The sequence below is a fragment of the Hydra vulgaris genome, chromosome 09 (assembly GCF_038396675.1).
Source record: "Hydra vulgaris chromosome 09, alternate assembly HydraT2T_AEP".
In the NCBI taxonomy this organism is placed as follows: domain Eukaryota; kingdom Metazoa; phylum Cnidaria; class Hydrozoa; order Anthoathecata; family Hydridae; genus Hydra; species Hydra vulgaris.
This window is the reverse complement of record NC_088928.1, coordinates 48,019,243-48,042,341: the sequence shown is the minus strand read 5'-3', so window position 1 is coordinate 48,042,341 and position 23,099 is coordinate 48,019,243. Positions and strand designations below refer to the sequence as shown.

Here is a 23,099-nt window from a genome sequence, read left to right as displayed (position 1 = left end):
GTTTGAGGTCCTTATCTATTGAATGACTAAACTTAAAATTAAAAGAAATAACTCTTTTAAAAGAAATTTATAGAAAATAATATTTGAAAATGCAAATAAGATAATTTAGAATTACTCACAAATATTGAAAAAATTTATATAGATCTACAAACAATAAAATTTCATACTGGTTCTCCCATCATAGTGTGTGTTTTTCCACTTCCTAAAAACAAACATGCTGCTAGAATGTTGTAAATATATATATATATATATATATATATATATATATATATATATATATATATATATATATATATATATATATATATATATATTATTCAACATCAAGCACTTTTGAATTAAAATTACTTTAAATCTCTGCTTGGAAGCCAATATTATTTTAAAGTTAGATTTAGTTTGATTTACTGAATGGATAAAGTACATCACAGTAAATTTACCTATAAACAGAGTTGTTAACAAGGTCAAAAGTAGCAAGGCCAAGGCCACACGTTACAAGGCCAAGGCTAAGACCAAGGCCAGAAGTTACAAGGCCAAGGACAAGAGTTTTAAGGTCAAAGCCAAGATTAAGAGTTTCAAGGCGAAGGCAAACATTTTCAAGAACAAAGGCTTAAATTTTTACCTTACATTAAGGCCAATTATTAACAAAACTGTAAGTAGCAAGTTCTGTGACAATAAAACCACATTTTGTAAAAATAGACCAAGGTTATGCACAGAATTCAACGAAATCAATAAAAAAATATGTATTTTTTTATAAGGCCAAGGCCAAAACAATCAAGGCCAATGCCAAAATTTTTTAGGCCAAGGCCAACAGTTTCAAGGCCAAGACCTCAATTTTTGTCCTTTAACCAAGGCCAAGGCCAAGGAATAACAACTCTGCCTATAAACTAAATCAAAATAGCCAGTTAAGTTACTAAAATAACTTACAGTTACTCAACTATTAAATTTACTTAATAGACTAGCAAAATTTAGCCACATAAATTTATCTATTTATATCTTATATGTTGTTAACACATACTTTAAGCTTCTGGCTAAAAATTATTTTAACAAGAATTCACAAATAGAGAATAGAATATAAAAAACGCAATATCTTTTTTTTAGTTTATTTAAAGCGATATCAAGATCAAGTTGCTTTTAGGAATTTTATTTAAAAAGAAATCTAATTGAGCAAAAGAATTTTAGTCTTCTAAAATTCTTTTATTCAAATAATTTTACAATTGAAATTTGAAATTGAAAAAAAAATTGGAAAAATTTGAACTCTTGATAATTATAAATTTAATTCAGCGGCGTCCATAATACCCAGAATAGCGAGAATTGTTGCTGAAAGTTAAACGTATATATAGCTACAGAACAATATCAGATTTAGAACATAGTGCAAGTGAGGAAGAAAGTTTTTATTTGTAAATCGTAAATTTTGTAAACATTTTGAATAGTTAATTATATTTTGTTTCTTGAAAATAGCTGTAAAAGTAGAAACATTCTATTGCAAACATTAAACCAGTGAGTGCAAAAGTTAAAACAAAAATTAAATTATAAAAAAAATTTAAATTAAAATTAATAAACTATTTTACTTTTGTTCAAAAAAAAATTTTTCTAAAAAAATAATTTAATCATACTTAATTTAATTTTATATTTTAAAGAAAATATAAAATTAAGAAAATTCGATTTATTAAACCAAGTTTTTTTGTTTCACTTTTTATTGCAAAACAATTTGAATGAAAAAATTGAATGAAAACATTTAAAAACCATTTGAATGAAAAAACTTATTTATACCTAAACTTTTTAATAGTACGCTAGATCAAGAAACAATAAATTATAAAAAACGTGGTATCTAATGCTTTTTTGTTTTGATCTTATTTGTTTGGTCTGAGGTTTGTGCGGCCATGGCGAAGTAGTTAGAGCACTTGCTTAATAAGCAGGAGATCCTGGTTCGAAACGAGCTTTGGACACATTTTTGCGTCACGGTAAGGAAGGAGGCATGAACTTCCTGGTTAAATGCACTTCCGCGGTGCTCTGTGACAAAACCGTTAGGTTTTCTTGGGGCACCTAAATAAAAAATTAAAAAAAAAAAAAAAAGATTATAGACTCGTATGGTTTATAGGCATGTTTGTGCGCAAATATAAAACCTAAAGTTTTATGACAATAATGTTTTAATTTATTAAGTAATGCGTTTTGTAATTAAGGTTGTAAACTGTATAAAACAGTAATAAAACAGTGTCACGAAGTTGTTTTACAATAACACAAGCTCTTTATATTGTTAAAACAAGTTTTATTGTTGTTTTATAACTTTTTACAATAACAATTAAATACTCTTTAAAAATAACATGTGTTTTATAGTCAGCATGAATGTATTGAATAGTTTTCTATGACTAATTAAAGTAGGTAATATATTAATATTGTAATGTTTGCATTTTTACTCTGTTATAAAAAAATCCATGCTTAAAGTAATTTTTTAGACAACTTGACCACGTTTTTATATAGTAAGCATTTTAAGAGTTTGCGGCAAAATAAAGCTCGAATAAAAGAAACTGAAGACTGTACGAAATAGAAAATCTAAATAAATAAGCTAAAAAACGGAATATTAAAAAAAGAAAACTTTTGTTAAAAAATATACCTAAATATTTTACTGATTTTTTTCTTCTCATTTTTAGGGTGTTTGTAATTTTCCACTACCAAAATTGATACAAGTCAAAGGAAAAAGTAGATAAGAATATAACGAAAATAAAAATATTTTTTGATATACAATTTTTTTGCGACTTCTTTCAGTTAGTATATTAAGGAAATCCTTTATAACTTGCGCTAGAAACATGGACAATTTTAAATTTATATTTCAAATGTTTTTGCTAAACTTAACTGTTTTTATCAATGTAGGAAGTACAGGAAGGCGAGAAAACTATTTGCTATTTATTTGTAAGAAAAATATTTGTTTAAACAAGTTTTTCATGTAAAAAAATAAAAAGTCATTAATACTAATATTTAAATATAAAATATTTGGTTATTTTCAATACCCCAATGGAAATAGTCTGCACTTTTGTAGGATTATCCAAATTGAGCATTTAAACCCGATAGTTTATTTTCTGATGAACTATTGTTATTGACAATGTTCCAAAAGCTTGTCGACTAGTGCATTGTTAATTTACTGAACTTTTTTAACAAGATGTTTAAAAGCCTATTAAAAACGTTTTTTTAGTTTTTATATACATTTTTTTAGACAGAGCAAGCATTATGTTCATTATCTCTTGTTTGTATAAACATTGGAAATTGGGCGATATAAAAGAAACAATTTTAGACATGCATCAAATGCAGTAAATACATTTATTAAAGAAACCATGTTATTCTTTTATTTAACTTAATCTGCCATTACAAAATTTACTAATCAAAAAATATAATTTACAAATGAATAACAAATTATTTTCTTATTTTCCTATTATATAAGTATTGAGAGAAAAACGTCAAACAAGCAACATCAAATAATTTCACTTTTAAAAGTGAAAAGACGTACAAAACAAATAAATGTAAGAAAAAAAATTAACAAACTTTCTCATAGTTCTAGCATACATAGCAAATTACTTACTTAATTATATGGGCTGATAAAAATTGTGAATAAGTTGTATATTAAAACTTTAAATTGTTGTTAAATTGCTATATAAGGGGTCGTCCATAAATTACATCACGCTTTTTTTTTTGTTTTAGAAAAGTTTTATAAAAATCTTATAAATAATAAAAAAAAAATTTTATTAATTTTGTTAATTAATTTTGTATATTATTTTATAAAATTTTGTTAATTATTAAATTTTCTAGTTAAATTAACTAAACTTGATATTTTGCCACAATTTTGTTTTCCATAGTTGCGACAGTGGCTTATCCTCGGATGGGTTACTTTATGTGAGCTGATATGCTCGCATTGCAACTTATTATAACTAACTAACTAAATATATATATATATATATTAGAGTGCTCGAAGTGGGGTGGGATGTCACCTTTTTATAAATCTCTATATATAATAATGTTTAGGTGGGTTGTTATTTTTAATTTACCGAATACCATACTGTTTTTTTTTTCTCCACTTCGAGCACGGTGTATGTATATATATATATATATATATATATATATATATATATATATATATATATATATATATATATATATATACATACATACATACATACATACATATATATATATAAATATATAAATATATATATATATATATATACATACATACATATATATATATAAATATATAAATATATATATATATATATATATACATACATACATATATATATATAAATATATAAATATATATATATATATATAAAATGTGGACATATTCTAAAAAAATACGTTGGCGATCGACCAAAGAAGTTGAATGCGGTAGACAGTAGAAGAGTAATCAGATATTTGACTACTGGAGAAGCAAAATCGACATCTCATGCAGCTAAACTTTTGCAACGTGATATAGGAAAAAATGTGAGCAGGTGGACAGTGCAGTGAGATCTCAAAAAAAGTAAATTTCGAGCAATTGAAAAGAAAAAAAAACCATTACTTAGTAAAAAAAATATCAAAGCAAGATTAAACTTTGTAAAAAAATATGAAAACTTTACCGAAGATGATTGGAAGAAAGTTATTTGGTCAGATGAAACTAAAATTAATCGGTATACCACTGATGGCCGCCAATGGAGCTGGAAAAGAGAAGGTGAACCATTAACCCAAAAAGATTTTATTCAGACAGTAAAACATGGGGGAGGCAGTATTAAACTATGGGGGTGTATGACAGCTTATGGATTGGGACCAATTCGAAGAATAGTTGGAAACATGAATAAGGAAATGTATCTTGATATTTTACAGCACGAATTATTGGAAACTGTTGAAAATATGCCTTACCGAATAAATGAGGTCATCTTTCAACAGGACAATGACCCAAAGCACACTGCTAAAATGGTTAAGAATTGGTTGGCTTTGCAGGACTTTCAAGTGCTAGAATGGCCAGCACAAAGTCCTGATTTGAACCCAATAGAAAATTTGTGGTCACAATTAAAAAAAGCGCTCGTTAATAACTATTCTGACTCTCCATCATCCATTAATGTGTTATATGAACGAGTTCAAGAACAGTGGGAAAATATTTCATTAAACCTTTGCGAAAATCTTGTAAAGAGCACAAATAGAAGATTAGCAGCAGTTAAAACAGCTTAAAACAGGATTATGGAAAAAATATTAAAAATTGACAAAATTGACAAAAATTGACAGTTTTTTTTGCATGGTGCCAAATTGATTCACCGTGTTTTTCATTTATTATTTTGTAAGTAAATATTTTTCTTCAATAAATACTTTATAAAAATTTTTTTTTTAATAACAATTTCTACCAGCAATATTAATTCTCAAAATGCTAAATTCTTTATAAGAAAATAAAAATATTATGCATTCTGTTTCAGTTTTGCACCATACTGTATGTATATATATATATATATATATATATATATATATTATATATATATATTATATATATATATTATATATATATATATATACTATATATATATACTATATATATATATTATATATATATTAAATATATATATTATATATATATTATATATATATATATATTATATATATATAACTCTTGGAATTAAGAAAAATGAGGTTGGCAACAATTTGCCAACCTCAATCTTTTAGAGGTCAGCAGCAGGTCGGCAAAAAAAATTTGATACAAAGGTCTTACCATAAAACATAGAAATGAGGTCTGCAATTTTTTGCTGACCTCAAACTCTTTAAGGTCAGCAGTTAGGTCGGCATTGCCGAATGCCGACCCTAATTCTAACTAACTAATAATATACTTTTAATATATACAAAGGTAAACAAAATTTAAAAATTTAAATAAAATTTAAGATATACAAAGTGGTTAACTTTTATTTTGGCGGATATGTCCGATAAAACCTAAAGACATAAAATATTTTATTTTTTCAACTTGACCGCAGCAGTTTGTTTTGACATTTCAAAAATAACTATGATTATTTTAAAAGATAATTAGAAATAACAGCAAACATACCTGTCTGACCATAAGCGAAAATGCAAGCATTGTAACCTTCATCAGCAGCAGTAACAACGCCTGTCCCAAGATCACTATATACCTTTGCAAAATATATTTCAAGATTAAAAACTGCTAAAAACATTTTTTACAAAAACTATAACAAAAGTATTTCTAACATGTACTATAAAATTATAATAAACAAAGTTTTGACATAATTTATGATTCATATATATATTCATAACTATAATCCTATATAAATTATTAACAACTTTGTTATAAATATAATAATGAAACTTTAAGAATATATTTTAATTATTAAATATTTAAGTACATTATAATCAAGACTATTTTTAGTTAATAATGTAATTTCTATAGTTTCTACCTTAAAAATACAAAAAACAGTAAAAAATAGCACTTTGCTAACCTTAAGAACATAAATTGACAATTTAAAAACACTTTTTTATCAACTTTAACAAAATTATTTAGACACACCATACAACAACTGACTCATTTAACTATAATTGAATTGGCATTGATATTGGCATCAACCACAAATGAGCAATAGATACACAATATATACATATGTTTGTATACAATATATGCATATGTTTGTATATATATATATATATATATATATATATATATATATATATATATATATATATATATATATATATATATATATATATATATATATATATATATATATATAATATATATATATACATACATACGTATATACAGCCCTTTGAATTAGGTCATTGCTGACCTAGCTACCAACCTAAAAGTGTTTGAAGTTGATAAAAAACCGCGGACCTTGTTTCTATGTTTTATGGTAACCCTTTTGTGTCAAATTTTTTATTCCACTTGGTATGTAAATTTTTAATATTCTACCTGCTGATAGTTATCCCCCAAGATAAGTTAAAGTTAATTTTACTAACTTATGGCAACAGAAATAATTTCTCTATGAGCTTTTGGTAACCCCATTTAGTAATTAAATTTGTTTTTTGTAAAAAAATCAAACTAACTATGAAAATAATATTCTATACAGCAACGAATAAGAGATTTGTTGAAATAGAGAATGGAATCGAGAGTAAAGAAAAGCATAAGCATAATAAAGAGAGACAACCTTAACATATGCTAACTTTGCAATAGATTGTATATATGACTTCCATAAGAGATTAGTAGCAAATAATAATTCGAGAAGATGTAAAGTAGAGAACTACTAAATCCTCTCCTTTACGTAGTAGAAGGAATTAAGAAATTAAGGATTAAGAAACCTAAAAAGGCATATTTTGTTCTGCATTGCAAGAAACCTTCCAAAAAAATAACCTTTTGTGGTCAATTATGTTTCTAAAAATGAAAATTTTTCATTATCAGAACCTCTAAACAACAACCAATTAATTAAAAAATTTTAATTTGTAATGTATATTTTTAAAATTAAAAACAAGTTTTTTACCCATTTCATAATGTTAAGTAAAATAATCATTTTCAAAAAAATGTAGAGAATCAAACACACTGAATGTATGCAAAAATTAGGGTTGAGCTTTGACAAAATGTTTACCAGTAAACCAGTTTGATGTATGTATATATGTATGTGTGTAGGTATGTTAGGTCAAGAATAGGATCATCATGACCAATCTGCTACTGGCAACATGTAATCCAGTACAACCTGCCTTAAAACCTGCTGCATAGGATTTGCTTTTTAAGAAATAGAAGGAGATAAATTAACTCTGACCTAAAAAACCTCCTGTCTTGGGGCACTTGGTTGGATAAAGACAAGAGATAATACATCAATAAATAAATCAACCTGAGCATATATTAACTGCATCCAGTATAGTTAATGGAGTCTAGTAGTATGGTGTATCTAGGTGATGGTGTATGCATAGTTTGTACAAGCAAGAATCTATATATGTATTACATATAAAATACCAGGCAAATACCATTACTTATGTACAACATTATTTTATTAGTCTTGTAGAAAGCCTTCTAGGCAAAGGCTTTAGAAGTAAATATAAAATTTAACGTTGACCAGACTCGCATCCCTTCTTCATCTAATAGGCTGGTCTACTAATGAGTTTTTGCTTGTGCCTTTTTAGAGGTGGTTATGTAACTCTTTCTGTTATCTCCTAATAAGGATACAGCTCTAAGGCTATTTTGTAGTAAGCATTCCTTAACTTTATAGTAGCTCTTAGAGAGGCTGATTCCATCAACAGCTGTAAAACAGAAGAGTATTACCAGTGCCATGTTGCAAATGAAAACTGATAGTACTTTGGTGGGTATTGTTGAGGCCACAAAAGGAGCTCTTTGTTACAACTTTAGATTGATTAGCAGGATTGAGGGTTATTAATGAAGTTCATAGCTAATTGCATAGGGTGTTATACACTATCTATGATTGATTATTAAATTCTCTGTCAATTTAAAACAAGTATATTAAGTACCTATAAATTTTAAACAAAAAAAAACGATCACTACTAATAAATTACTTCAGCCTATTTTTTATGAATATTTGCAGACTTTAAAATAACTTTTTATTTGTCAATTTTGCATTTAACACAACTTGACTGACTTATTTAATCTTTGTGAGATTTAAATTTGGCTTTTCAATCTTCAGATCTTAATGTTGATGACATCATTAACATTATTCTTTAATTGGCAAACTTTGAATGCTACATACTCTGGACACATACTTATGTATTAATTCACCTTTTTGTTGTAAAACAGATTTGAATACTCTGAACTAAAATATTTTTTACGTGCTTTTGTTTAGCACTTTTTTGCTTAATCTTTTTTCGTTGTTGTTTTTTCTTCTTTTCTACTTTATATTTCTCCTTCTTCCAAATATAGGAGAACAATAAAGCACTAGTGGATGACTGCACTCTTTTTTGATGTCTTAAGTCTTTTGTCTCTCTTCTTAAAAATGCACTCTTTTATATTCTCCTAGACTAAGAAAAGGCATGAAAACATTTATTACTTCACTTTGGTTTCAAGTCAAACTCTATCCAATTGTATTCTTCTACTTGAGCAGATGCTATTTCTAATTGAAGTCATTTCATTTATCTTTTTGACAAAAACAACTCTCTTGAAATTAAACCTTTTTTTTTTTAAAGTAATATAAATTATACAAACTTTACTTAAGCCTGGTTTCCAATAGTTGTAGAAAGCTCATACAACAGTTGTAGAATTTTGTAATACAACAAATGTTGAAGAAATTGAATTGTTTTTATTTCTGCAACAGTTGTATTTTTCCACATAAATTTTCTTGTACAACAGACATATTTGTGAATTATGAAAGTGATTGTTTCCATAATAAACCTAAGTATTGTGTATCTGTTGTACAACATTTTGCAACTATTAATAATAGATCTTAAAAAAATAATTTTAAAAAAGTTACATAAAATACAAGTATTTACTAAGCATGTTTATTTTTTATTTGACTTAACAACTTTATGTTTTTTATTTGACTTACAGCATTATGTTAGTTTTAACTTTAATCTTTTTATTAAAAACAGATCAAATCAAACTGAAAACACAAATTGCAATCAAAGCAAAATAATAATTTCTAATCTGAACAGGCTTAATGAATTATCTGTTATTATCTACAACAGAGAACTGTTTGAATAACTATTGAACTTGTATGTGCAATTGAGTGGAAAAAAAGCTATCAAATCAATCAAACAAGAAAAAAAATTCCCAAACTTAAAAAAGTCCTAAAAAAATTTTAATAATTTTAAATAAATTTTAAAAATTTTTTTAATAAATTGGAAAAAAAGAACTTTTAAAATAAAAAACTTCTCAGTACTAACTAATGCTTGATTTTTTATATAAAAAAGATTTGATTACTTGATACATGTTGTGACAATAATAAAAATGTACTTTAGAAAATATAATTAATGTATATAAATATATAATTAATAACATATAAACATATAATATACATATAATAAACATAGACATAATAAATATTAAAAATAGTCTATATACATGGAGACAAATATAATATGCATTGAGACACATAAAGTATTTAAATACACTTCTTACAACATCTTGTCCAGAATAATTTGAAGAATTTTTATCGCAAGACCAATAGCAATAATCGAAAAAAAATTCTTTGACATTATCTTTTCCAACTTCCTCATTTTCACTTGTGTTAAGATCCTAACAAAAATTTAAAGACTTTTATTGCTTTGCAGAAAATATAATTTCATTATATTTTCTGCAAAGCAAATTTTCAGATAAAATTTTAGAAATTTAGTTTGGCTAAAAAAGTTAGTAAAAGTATATCCATATATATATATATATATATATATATATATATATATATATATATATATATATATATATATATATATATATATATAGATATATAGTATATATATATATTTATTTTATTTTTATTTTATAAATCTTCATTTAAAATTGATTAGCATTACAAGTAATGAATTGTACAATTTTTTCTGTCCTTTAATATCAATAGTTTGCTAAGACTACAGGGGAGGAATATTATTTATGTATCAAAAAGGCAGTAGAGCTTCCAATATTGCTTGGGAGGTAGAGGTCACTGACGCCATCACGAAGGATTCGGAGGTATTTTTGAATAAAAGTTTTCTGGTAAGTAGTTGTTTTTGCGGTGTTAGGAGCATACAGGAATCTATTAGGGTTTCTGCTGTTGGTTTGAGTTAAATTAGTAGTTATAGGATGGCATGGGTCTGCAAGGATCTTTTTGAGTGTATTAATACAGATTCTGTCAAGTAACTCTTCAATGTCGAAAATAATATTGAAGCTGCTTGAATTGGTTACATCAATTCCAATAATTTGTAGGGCATTTTTATGAAAATGTTGGATCTCTCTTTTTGCAGCAGCACTGCACAAAGTAAGAATAGGAGCACTATATATCAAGTGGCTAATAGCGTAAGATCGGTAGACCTGTAAAAGGTTTGGCTGAGTGTGACCAATTTGCTTAAGACGTCTGAGCAGATACGGTATTGATTTTATATTGTTATGAACTTTTGTCCATTGTTCATCCCAATCAATATTCTCATTGAGCATGATTCCAAGATATTTGTGGCTGCTGACTATTTCAAGTTCAGTGTTATTGAGTACAATGGATGGTAAAGCTTGAATTTCGGAGCATCTGGGAATAATTCTTATGATTTTACATTTCGGGCCATTAAGTTTCATTCCATTTACCTTTGACCAAAGAGCGACGCCATCAACAATGGATTGAGGCAGGTTGGTAGGAAATTTATCATTAATTATATAGGTCAGTATGTCATCAGCATATTTTTCGAGGATGGTTTCAGGTGGAAGATAGACGTTAATGTCGGAAATAAATAGAATGAACAGGATTGGACCTAGAACACTACCCTGAAGTACACTTGCTTCGATACATTTCCAGTCAGTGGTGTGATCATTTGTTTTAATTCTTTGTCGACGATTAGATAAGTAAGCTGCGATCCAAGAGGTGAGCCAGCTAGGTAGAATGTTCACTAACTTTAACAGTAACTTGTCATGACTGACAAGATCAAAAGCTTTTTCGAAATCAAAGAATATTGCATAAATTGATTTGTTGTTATCTTTTGCATGACTCCAGTCCTCTATAATTTGAATAATAGCGTCCATCGTACTTCGGCCTGGAAGGAAACCGAACTGTTTGTTAGAGACCCATATGTGCTTGGTGTGATGGACAATGAATATGGTAATAATACGTTCAAAAACTTTACATAATGCGGATGTAATGGCAATTGGTCGATAGTCATTAGACGATTGTGGGTTAGAAATTTTTGGAATCGGTGTTATGCTTGCTGATTTCCATTGGTCAGGTAGGTAACTGTTTTCTATAAGGCGGTTGAATAAGATGCAGAGTGATGAGGCGATTTCAAAGCGAGCAGATTTGAGTAAAAACGGAGAGAGATCATCTGGTCCTGAGGAACCTGGTTTGAGTTTGCTGAGTTGGTTGACAATGTTATTAAGGGTAAAAATGGGGGTAGTAGGCGGGTTTGCCTCTCGGTTAATGAAGCATGAGAGGCTGGGTTGTTTCTTGCCAGTCCAAACACTTTGAAAATGATCATTTAATTGGTTTGCTAGTGTCTCAGAGATAGGGGTTGTAATTTTACCTTTATCAGCAAGACTGATTTCACGCCAAAAATCTGTTTTTCCAGTAGTGAAACGCCTGTTATAGATTCTCTTTCTTTTGGTAATTAGTTTACTAATTCGATTTGCAAGTGCTTTTCACTCTTTGTAGTACCCGGAGAAAAAGAGTTGTTGACGCTCTTTTATAAGGCCTTGAATAAGTTGTGTCATCCAAGGCTTAGGGTTAACGAGCGTTGTTGTTTTTAGAGGTTGGCAGATGTCTTGGGCAGAGAGTATAGAATGATAAAAGTTGTTGCAAGCAACTTGTATTTCATACGGTGAATCAACTAAGATTTCAATATTGGTAGATCGTATCAGTGCAACAGTGTCAGCAATTCTACCTGACCGGTAAACAACCTTGTGGGGAACCGGGCGAGTAGATTTATAGAGATTTAGAGGAGGTTGACTAACTACAACAAGGTGATCTGAATTACCAAAACTAGGAAGAGTATTCGACACATAGCATTTAGGGGCGTTACTCAAGATGATGTCAAGAATAGATGTTTTTCTGGTGGAGTGTGTGTTGAGATGAATGAGTTGGTGAGAACGACAAATAAAGTCAGTAGGGCAGCCATTTAGATCCCCTGCAAGAAATATTAGTGGTTTATTGCCGATTGTGTAACGAGTTATGGCTGGTTCAATGAGTTGTGCAAGTTGATAAGATGCATTGCGCTGCTCACTTTTAGACCAAACCGGGATATAGGCACATATAACTAGGCAAGAAGAGTATCCTCGGGGGAGTAATTTTGGGTACACACGAGCGATTGTTAGTTCGATTTCTTGTTTAGGCACCAAGTTAAACGAGTAGTCTGTAGTTAATTTTATTTTTTCTATTTTATCTGAGTATTTTTTGTTTATAAATATAGCAGTACCACCACCCATGCGATCTTGACGTTCATTGCTTATGCAAGTGTAATTATTATTGATTTGAGAAAGAATAATTTGCTTACCGCTGTGGTTAAGCCAGGTTTCAGTTAAACAGGCAATGTCAATGTTGGTATCTATGAGAAATTGATTAAAAATCTCAATTTTGTTACAGAGTGAGCGCATATTAGTAGTACAGATGGTTGGTAAGCGATTGGTGTTGAGATTAATGCTAGTTAGTTGGGGTGGAGCGAGAAGTAAGGGCACCGCGGATCTTGATGATTGCTCCATCGCGAATGCCCCAGTGAAAGGGTGCATCAGGATATATATATATATATATATATATATATATATATATATATATATATATATATATATATATATATATATATATATATATTTATATATATATCAGATCATTGCTGGATCATCAGGAAGAGTCTTCCTGATGATCCAGCAATGGTGAAACTTCAAGTAGAAGAAAAAAGTTAGATAAGTGTTTTTTACTAATATATTATTGCTCTGTTCTTTAAGAACATTGAGCACTCTACTTGTAAAATACACTAACATAATTTACATATATATATATATATATATATATATTATATATATATATATATATATATATATATATATATATATAAATTTTACAGATTTCTCAGTTTAAAACATGTGTAATTGTTTTTAAAATAGATACAAGCTTTTTCATTTAAAACTTAAATTTAAAAAAAATCAAATTACTAATTTATTAAATAATGTCAGTTTTAGTTTTTTCTTTAAAAAAATTATTTTAAAGACCGGAAAAATTTAAAAACTTTTTTTAAAGTTTTTTTTTTAATCATTTGATAGACTGCCTGCCCTAACCAAACCCTCAGTCGATGTAGCGGCACTCTGTTGCAAGACAGGCGATAAGATAGTCGATGTAGCAACGCTCCCAAGTAGCAGCAGGCTACATATAGTCAATGCAGCAGAACTTCTTTGTAGCAGCAGGCTATAAGATAGTTGATGTAGCAACACTCTGTGCATGTTTTACAGTTAAAAAATAAAAACATTAAGAATGTTATAAAAAACATTTTAGTCTTTTAATTTGCATTTTTGTGGTTTTTTAAAAACACTAAATTAATTTCCTCAATTAAATGAATGCATTTTGCTATTATCTAACCTTAATTTTGTCAGTTTAAAATCCATAGACAAGCTACGAGCTGTTTTTGACCACAAACTGTATATTTAATGCCTTTACTATAGGTGTGTGTGTATTTATATATATATATATATATATATATATATATATATATATATATATATATATATATATATATATATATATATATATATATATATATATATAAAACATTCAGAATGTTTTTAAAAACATTCTGGTCAATTAAATTTGCGTTTTTGTGGTTTTTTTATATAACAATTTATTTGTAATTAAAATAATGGTTTTGACTTTCGTCCAACACAAAAATGTTGGACGAAAGTCAAAAGTAATTAAAAGTGACGTATATTTTGGCGTAAGAATCACTTTTTTCCTTCCACTCTTCCAAAAGACAACAAACTATAGATCTATATATATATATATATATATATATATATATATATATATATATATATATATATATATATATATATATATATATATATATATATATATAATAGAGGTATGACTAAAAAGCACATTTCATCTTTTTGGAAATGGTGTAGTGGCAAAAGATGAACTTTTACTTGTATTAACTTAAAATAATAATACTTTTTTCCAAATCGAAAAAAAACTCCCCTAACAGTGCAGGTGAAAATTTGGTCCCAGTTGTCTAAAAATGCAAAAAATTCAAGTTTTTGCATTTATGGTAAGAGCAGGGCATTTATAGGGCACTTAACAAAATTTCAAAAATACCATGAAAGTTAGTTTTGTAGCTTGATCTATCTACTTTTAGATTATGTTTTGTTTTTTGGTAAAAATGATTGGAAGAGTTGATCTTAACCATTTGCAATCATATTTATATTTGAGAAGTTGGGGGAGGAGCTTTTTAATTTTTTTTTTCATATACTTTAAATATAAAACATTTTTTTTATTTAAAGAAAGACTATTTTATGGTTTTTATCCAAGATTTTTTAACAGCTGTTTTAAATTTTAAACAATGATAAGCTACAACCATTAAGTTTGCTTCTCTGTCTTCTTCTGTTTCTAAACGTTTTAATGGGTTGTTGAGAGTGGGAGGAGGGGGGAGGAGAGGGGGACGAGTCAAAAAAGAATTTTGTGAAATTTTTTTAATTTTTTGGTAAATAAAAAAATGTCAACAAGCAATTGTTAAAACAAAATATCTCATTCTGAATTTTTTTATATTTGAAAAAGAATTGAAATTATATATAACACACTACACATAATACATAACAAATAACACTTGCTTATTAAGAAAACTGAATTACAGAGGTTATTCTATGTGTTAATTTTCCAAACTTTTCTACAATTAATATAGCTTCACGTCTATTTTTTTACGGCCTAATGTATTAAAATCTTTTTTCTTCACCTAATAAATGTCTCATGGTAAAAAAATTTACCATGCGCCTTTTATTAGGTGAAGAAAATACTGACTAACATATCAGATGTTTACTATATTATAGTAAAATGTTTATAAATTTACAATTCAGTTCAATTTTAAATTGACTTAATAATATTTTTTCATGATAAAAAATATCAATATATAAATGTTTTCAGTTACAATATCTTTAATGAATTCTTTTACTTTGATATGCCATTTAGAGACAAAAATGTTGACATGAAAAGGAATAGAAAGAATTTAAACAAACACAAAAGCATAAAGGCAAAAATGTGATTTTAAGAGGAAGATTTATTTGATGAAAAATAAAAAAACTCATCATCTTAAAAGATAAAACATAACTTTTAAAAAGTAGACAAGAAGATGTAAATTTTCTCAATGATCAGAAAGGATTGCATGTTCAAAAAATGTGACGCACAAAAAATTTTGTAAAATAGAAAGTGAAGTAAGAAAAAAATTTAAAGGTTATAAGAGTCCATTAGGAAACAAATAAAGGTAGGTTAGTAAAAAATTTGAGGAGACAATAAAATGTTTAGATAATGGAGATAATAAAATAGACAGTATCTCCAGCCTTTTAGAAAATTTAAAAAAGTTTATTGTTCCAATTTTTATTCATTATCTGTAAAGTAATTACATAATTACATTAATTAGCTCTTGAATTAGCTCAAACAGAAAAGTCTGCAAGTTATATAAATTAAAGTTTTTTTGGACCTGAAAACTGATTTTTCTTCGATTTGTTAAAAATGACATTACTTCAGACAGAATGGCTGAAGACCAGTGCATCAAACTAGAACTTATTGCGGCTAGGTGCTAGGTGTATAGATCGCTATATAAAATATACATATTTCCATATTACAAAAAATTATTTAAAAATTTGGTCTACATTTTGTTCTACATTTCAGTGCAGAACATTTCAGTGCAGAAACTTCTAATTCTAGTCAAGACCTCATTGAAATGCTTCTAATTCTAGTCAAGACCTCATTGAAACGTTTAGAAACAAAAGAAGACAGAGAAGCAAACTTAATGGTTGGAGCTTATCATTGTCTAAAATTTAAAACAACTGATAAAAAATCTTGAATCAAAACCATAAAATAGTCTTTCATTGAATAAAAAAAATGTACAATTACAAAAATGTTTTATATTTAAAAAGTATATGAAAAAAAAATTAAAAAGCCCCTCCCCCAACTTCTCAAATATAAACATGATTGCAAATGGTTAAGATCGACTCTTGCAACCATTTTTACTAAAAAACAAAACATAATCTAAAAGTAGATCAAGCTTCAAAACTAACTCTCATGGTATTTTTGAAATTTTGTTAAGTGCCTTTACTATAAATGCCCTGCCCTTACTATAAATGCAAAAACTTGAATTTTTTGCATTTTTAGACAGCTGGGACCAAATTTTCACCTGCACTGTTGGGGGAGTTTTTTTTCGAATTGGAAAAAAGTATTATTATTTTAAGTTAATACAAGTAAAAGTTCATCTTTTGCCACTATGCCATTTCCGAAAAAATGAAATGGGCTTTTTAGTCATACCCCTAATATATAACATTTTTACATATCCAAATAATATTATATATATATATATATATATATATATATATATATATATATATATATATATATATATATATAATATTATGTATATATATATATACATATATATATGTATATATATATATGTGTATATATATATTTATATATATTTATATATATATATATATGTGTATATATATATTTATATTTATATATATATATTTATATATATATGTATATATGTAGATATATATTTATATATATATATATATATATATATATATATATATATATATATATATATATATATATATATATATATATATATATATATATATATATTTATATATACAGTGAGCAAAAAAATTAATCATGCACCATAGTAAAAACTTTTTAAAACTGAATTTAAACTAAATTAAGTTAAAATTTATGATTTTTATATTAAATAATTAAAATTTATATATGAATTTATCGAAAAAGGAACTAAAAAATTACCAAATAATAATATAAGTTACGAAAAATTACAAAAGAAATAAAAAATCAAAAAACCAAGGCAAAAAAATTAAACATGCATGATTTAAAAAATCAAATTAAATTAAAAATAAAGAAAATTAATATAAAATTAATAACGCGTAGGTCCACCATTTGATTGAATGACGGCTAAACAACGTCTACGCATTGAATTTACCAAGTTTCTGGTAATATCTGACCCGATTTCCGACCAAAAACTCGAAATTAAGGTGATGCGGAAGTTATCGGACAAAATAAAAACGCCAATAACTTATTTATAAATAAAAAAACATACTACTATTATATTTTTTTTAAATAAAGCATTTATCTTTTAATAAAAATATATTATTTTTTATATGAAAAAACACCACCATCTGCAATTGATCTCAATTTTGCTCTGACACCTTTCATATGCAACTGTAAAAAGTTTAAATCAATTTCTTGTAGTTATAGTTTAATGCAATCAATCAAAACTTGCTCTGTTGAAGCTTGACAATCTCCCTCGTAAACCTTCTGTGCCAAATGTCCCCAAAAATTTTCAATTGGTCGTGCTTGAGGCACATTTGAGGGATTGGATTCTTTATCAACGTAATAGACATATTGGTCCATCCAATTTAGAGAATCTTTAGAATAATGAGAACTTGCTAAATCTGGCCAAAATAAATAGTTAAAGTCTCCATGATACTTGTGAATAAATGGAAGAAGTCGTTTTTCTAAACATTCATTAATATAGATTGATGAATTGATTGCTACAGCCTTGGAAGTGCGAAACAATGGCTTGGACATACCACAGTCAGATATGGCTATCCACATTAATAATTTTTTTGGAAATTTCTCTTTTCCTATAAAACGAACACTTTCTGGGCATGTCTTTTTGTTGTTTGTGTAGTATCCAGAATTTCCAGGCATGTTGTCCCCTGCAAAACAAAAATATTTTTCGTCATTGATGAAGCGATTTTGTGTTATAGAGTTGGTTAACTAGTTTCCTGCTTCTTTTCTTTGCCTTTATTTGTTGTTCTATAGTGTATTTTGGAGTCTTTTCACGTTTTCTATATTTAATATTCATTTTTTTCAACTGACGACCAATTGACGATTAATTTACATCAAATTTAATACCTAATTTTCTCTGACTGACCCCTTTTCGATTGTTGACAAGTCTCATTAATTCAGCTTTCTTTTCTCTAGTCCAGGATGTCGGACAACCAGGGTGCTTTCTATCAGAAAACAATTGAACAGTTTCAAGTCTTTTTAGGTTATCATATATTGTACTTAGAGCAAATCCTTCCTTTTCAAAATGATTTACGATTTTTTTTTTTTTTATTAGGTTTATTTACAAAAAACATTTTTAGTCGCTTTCGAAAAGATTCTTGTTCAGCTGCATTTAACCTCATTTTAAATAATTGTGTTTCAAATAATAAAGTTTATATTTTATAGAACGTTTATGCCTACACATAAAACCACAAAAACTAATTATTATGCTCAAATAATGAAATTAGGATTTGTCCGATAACTTCCGCATCACCTGTTAAAAACTCACATTTATATGAGTTTGTTAATGAAGTTTTAAATAAATGTCATTAAAATTGACAGATCCACAGATGCTCAAAAATCTGTATTATTTGATCTGAAAAAATTTTTAAATTCTGAAATTTGGGACACCTTAAAAATTGTTTAACTTGACACAATAATATCTTTAAAATTTACACCATATGAAGTAATGAAATAATAAAAAAATTGACTCAAAATGTTGCAAAAAAATTAAAATAAACAAAATTTAATAAAAAAACTAAACTAGAAAAAAAAGACAAAAAAAGCATATAAAAAGTGTTTTAACTAGACTCATATGAAGTGTCAAAAAAAACTTTTTATTACTGGAAAAACTTACAGCAGCAAAAAGAAAAATTTCTTTTACCTTAGAACTTATAATACATGTTCGATTACTTTCCATCTGAATAATGCATTTGGCATCCATTGATTTCTCTCTAAAAAATGTTTTAAACTTTATATACATACATATATATATATATATATATATATATATATATATATATATATATATATATATATATATATATATATATATATATATACACATATTACATATATATATACACACACACATATATATACACATATATTACATATATATATACACATATTACATATATATATATATACACAAATATATATATATATATATATATATATACACAAATATATATATATATATATATATATATATATATATATATATATATATATATATATATATACACACACACATACAAAACATTGTAGTATAAAACATTGTAGAAAAACCTTATTTTATTTTAATAGGGAAACTTGGAAAAAGAAAAACATGCATGACTGCTTTGATGTAACAATGGGCAATTATGACAGCAGAAATTTGTGAATTTGTTGGACTATATATTTTAGATTTGTTAAGTAAAATAATCAATATGAAAGATTTAGGCCTTTATCACGACGATGGTTTAATAGTAATGCATAGAAGATCTGGTCCACAGCTCGATAAAATTAAAAAAGATATAAAAATTTTTAAAAATATTGGCTTTCAAATTGAAATAAACATAAATTTAAAAATTGTGAATTTTCTTGATATCATATTTAACCTCTCTGAAAATTCATATAAGCCTTTCAAAAAACCAAACAATGAATTAATGTATATTAATATAAACTCAAATCATCCACCCCAAATTCTAAAACAAATCCTGATTTCAATTAATAACAGACTAAACCAAAACTCCTCTAATGAAAATGTATTCAATTCCTCTAAATGAATATTTGAAGATGCCCTTAAAAAAAAGGGTTTTGAAAATTTTGAACTAAAATTTGACCCTGACAAAAAGAATACAAAAAAACAAAATAGAACTAGAAATGTAATTTGGTTCAACCCCCCATATAGCAAAAATGTTTCCACTAACATAGAAAAAGTGTTTTTAAAATTGGTTAATAATATTTCCCGCCCTCTAATAAATTACATAAAATTTTTAATCGAAATACAATTAAAGTTAGCTATAGTTGCACAAAAAATATGGAAAGAATTATAAAAGGTCACAATAATGCTTTGTTAAACAAAAAAGAAATCCTAAATGAAAAAACTACAGAAAATTGCAATTGTAAACATAAAAACAATTGTCCAATGAGTGGAAGCTATTTATCAAAAAATGTGGTATATAAATGTGTTGTTTCCTCTAAGAATGTACCTGATAAACAATATATTGGCATAACAGAGGGTGAATGGAAAAAATGTTTTGCCAATCATAAGCAATCTTTCAAAAATAAAAAGTATTCAAAAGACACCATGCTGTCAAAATATATATGGGAATTAAAAGAAAAAAATATTGATGATTTTATACTGAATTGGTCCATCCTTAAAACAGCGTATATAACAATATTTCCAAAAAATGCATACTATGCCTACAAGAAAAATTTGAAATAATTACATATGCAAATCAAGAATGCTTATTAAACAAAAAATTGGAATTAATTTCTAAATGTAGGCACGAAAATAAATTTCTCCTAAAAAACTATAAAAATAAATGAGTTCAAATAATATTTACATTAAATGCCCTTTTTAAATTTTTTACAAAAAGCCGCATCCCTTATATATATAAGGGATGCGGAGTCCCAAAAAGGACTCCGGATTTGAAAGTCACAAAAAGATTACTTTATATATGTGTATATATATATATATATATATATATATATATATATATATATATATATATATATATATATATATATATATATATATATATATATATATATATATATATATATATATATATATACTTTTTTTATTATTAAAGTTAAATTATTTGTTTACTTTTCTTAAAGAAGTAAAAAAAAATTTTGTTAAGTACTCAAAAAATTTTTGGTATGTCACTAAATATTTTTCAATATTTGTGAAAGTCATAAAAAAAAACTCCATACAAAAACCAGACATTTTTTAACCTTGTTATTAACTGCATTTCTATGTGTGTACTCTGAAAATACAGTCTAATTTGAGTGGGCTATTTAGTGATAATCTTCTAGTCTATAGAAGCTATGATGTATCATAAAAACTTACTTTATATCTTCTTTTTTTTAACATTATATCAATTTTATGCAGACTACAGATGTTTAATGTTTAGAAATAATAACAAAGTATCTCAAAATAATCATGTTAGTAGTTTAGTTATATGTTATTATACCATTATAAAAAATATGGAAAATGTATATAAACAAACCAGAATTGTCACAAAATTATTTTTATTTATAGATTTTAGACAAAACTATTTTAAAAAATTCAATTAAAAAAAATATAAAAAAGTATTTAAATCTTAAAGAAACTTCAAAAAATTTGAAAAACTTTATTGTCTGAAATTTAAAATACTGAAAATTAAATTTAAACCTTTGATTAAATGGTCGTACACGTACTGCTACTTTTATAGAGGCCATTCTTGTAATGTTAAATTTATTTTTTATTTCAGTTTCATTCTTTGATTGCTAGAAAAAGTAGATTTTTGAGAATTAAGAAAATAATACAAGATCTACACAATAAATCTAAGCATATAATAATCTGTAATAATCTTAAGACATAATTATACGGCATAAAAATGCTTATAATGTGTTAAAGAACATTAAATTAAAACTTTTAACTGGTGGCTAATGATAATTTTAAAAATGTATTGTGTTAATATGTTTAAAAAGTGTTAATGTGATTAAGCTCTGACAAACCACTTCATAAACAAAGCACTTCATAAACAAAGACGTTAACGAAAATAATGACGTAAGGTGCGAGTTAGGTCAGGCGACAGAAAGAGAAAGTTTAACATCGGAAATAAATAATTTTTTTTCAATTTTAAAAAAAAAAAAATTTTAAGGTGAGTTAAATATATATATATATATATATATATATATATATATATATATATATATATATATATATATATATATATATATATATATATATATATATATATATATATATATATATATTTATATATATATATTTATATATATTTATATATATATATATATACATATATATATATTTATATATATATATATATATATATTATTTTGACTAAATGTCAGTCTATTGAACAACAGATATATTAAAGCAAAAAAAATGCTTGAAGAGATCTAACAATAACCATTTCACTCTTAGCATTCCATATATATAATATACAATAGAGCGGTTTTTATATAGAATTTGTTACAGCTCTATCACGGCAACATATATTGTTCGTTCACAGCAGAATGCAGAAAAAATGCTACTGTGCAGTTTAAAAAAATTGTGAGCTGTGCTTTTATAAAATAATTTAATATAAACATAAATGTCTATTATGCAGCCAATATTTCTTACATAATTTTATTATATTGTTTACACTTATTTGCGAGGTAAAGGAAAATAATAAGTAGCGGTGTAATTTATATTTAAGGCCGCAGAGAGCTTTTGTGAGA

The 23,099-nt window shown here is 26.2% G+C and overlaps 1 protein-coding gene across 2 annotated transcripts in view; it reads right to left on the bottom strand.

The window, feature by feature from the left end:
• The window catches only part of LOC100202449 (kinesin-like protein KIF16B), a 182,255-nt gene that overhangs the window by 68,827 nt on the left and 90,329 nt on the right, over positions 1-23,099 (bottom strand). For both annotated transcript variants that reach the window (XM_065805924.1, XM_065805925.1), the window contains 5 exons: positions 22,045-22,139; positions 19,543-19,612; positions 10,073-10,189; positions 6,050-6,131; positions 168-202 (listed from right to left, as the gene is read on the bottom strand). In XM_065805924.1, the coding sequence (XP_065661996.1) occupies positions 168-202; positions 6,050-6,131; positions 10,073-10,189; positions 19,543-19,612; positions 22,045-22,091 (351 nt within the window). In that variant the 5' untranslated portion in view covers positions 22,092-22,139. Of the gene's footprint in view, positions 1-167; positions 203-6,049; positions 6,132-10,072; positions 10,190-19,542; positions 19,613-22,044; positions 22,140-23,099 lie in introns of those variants that run through there.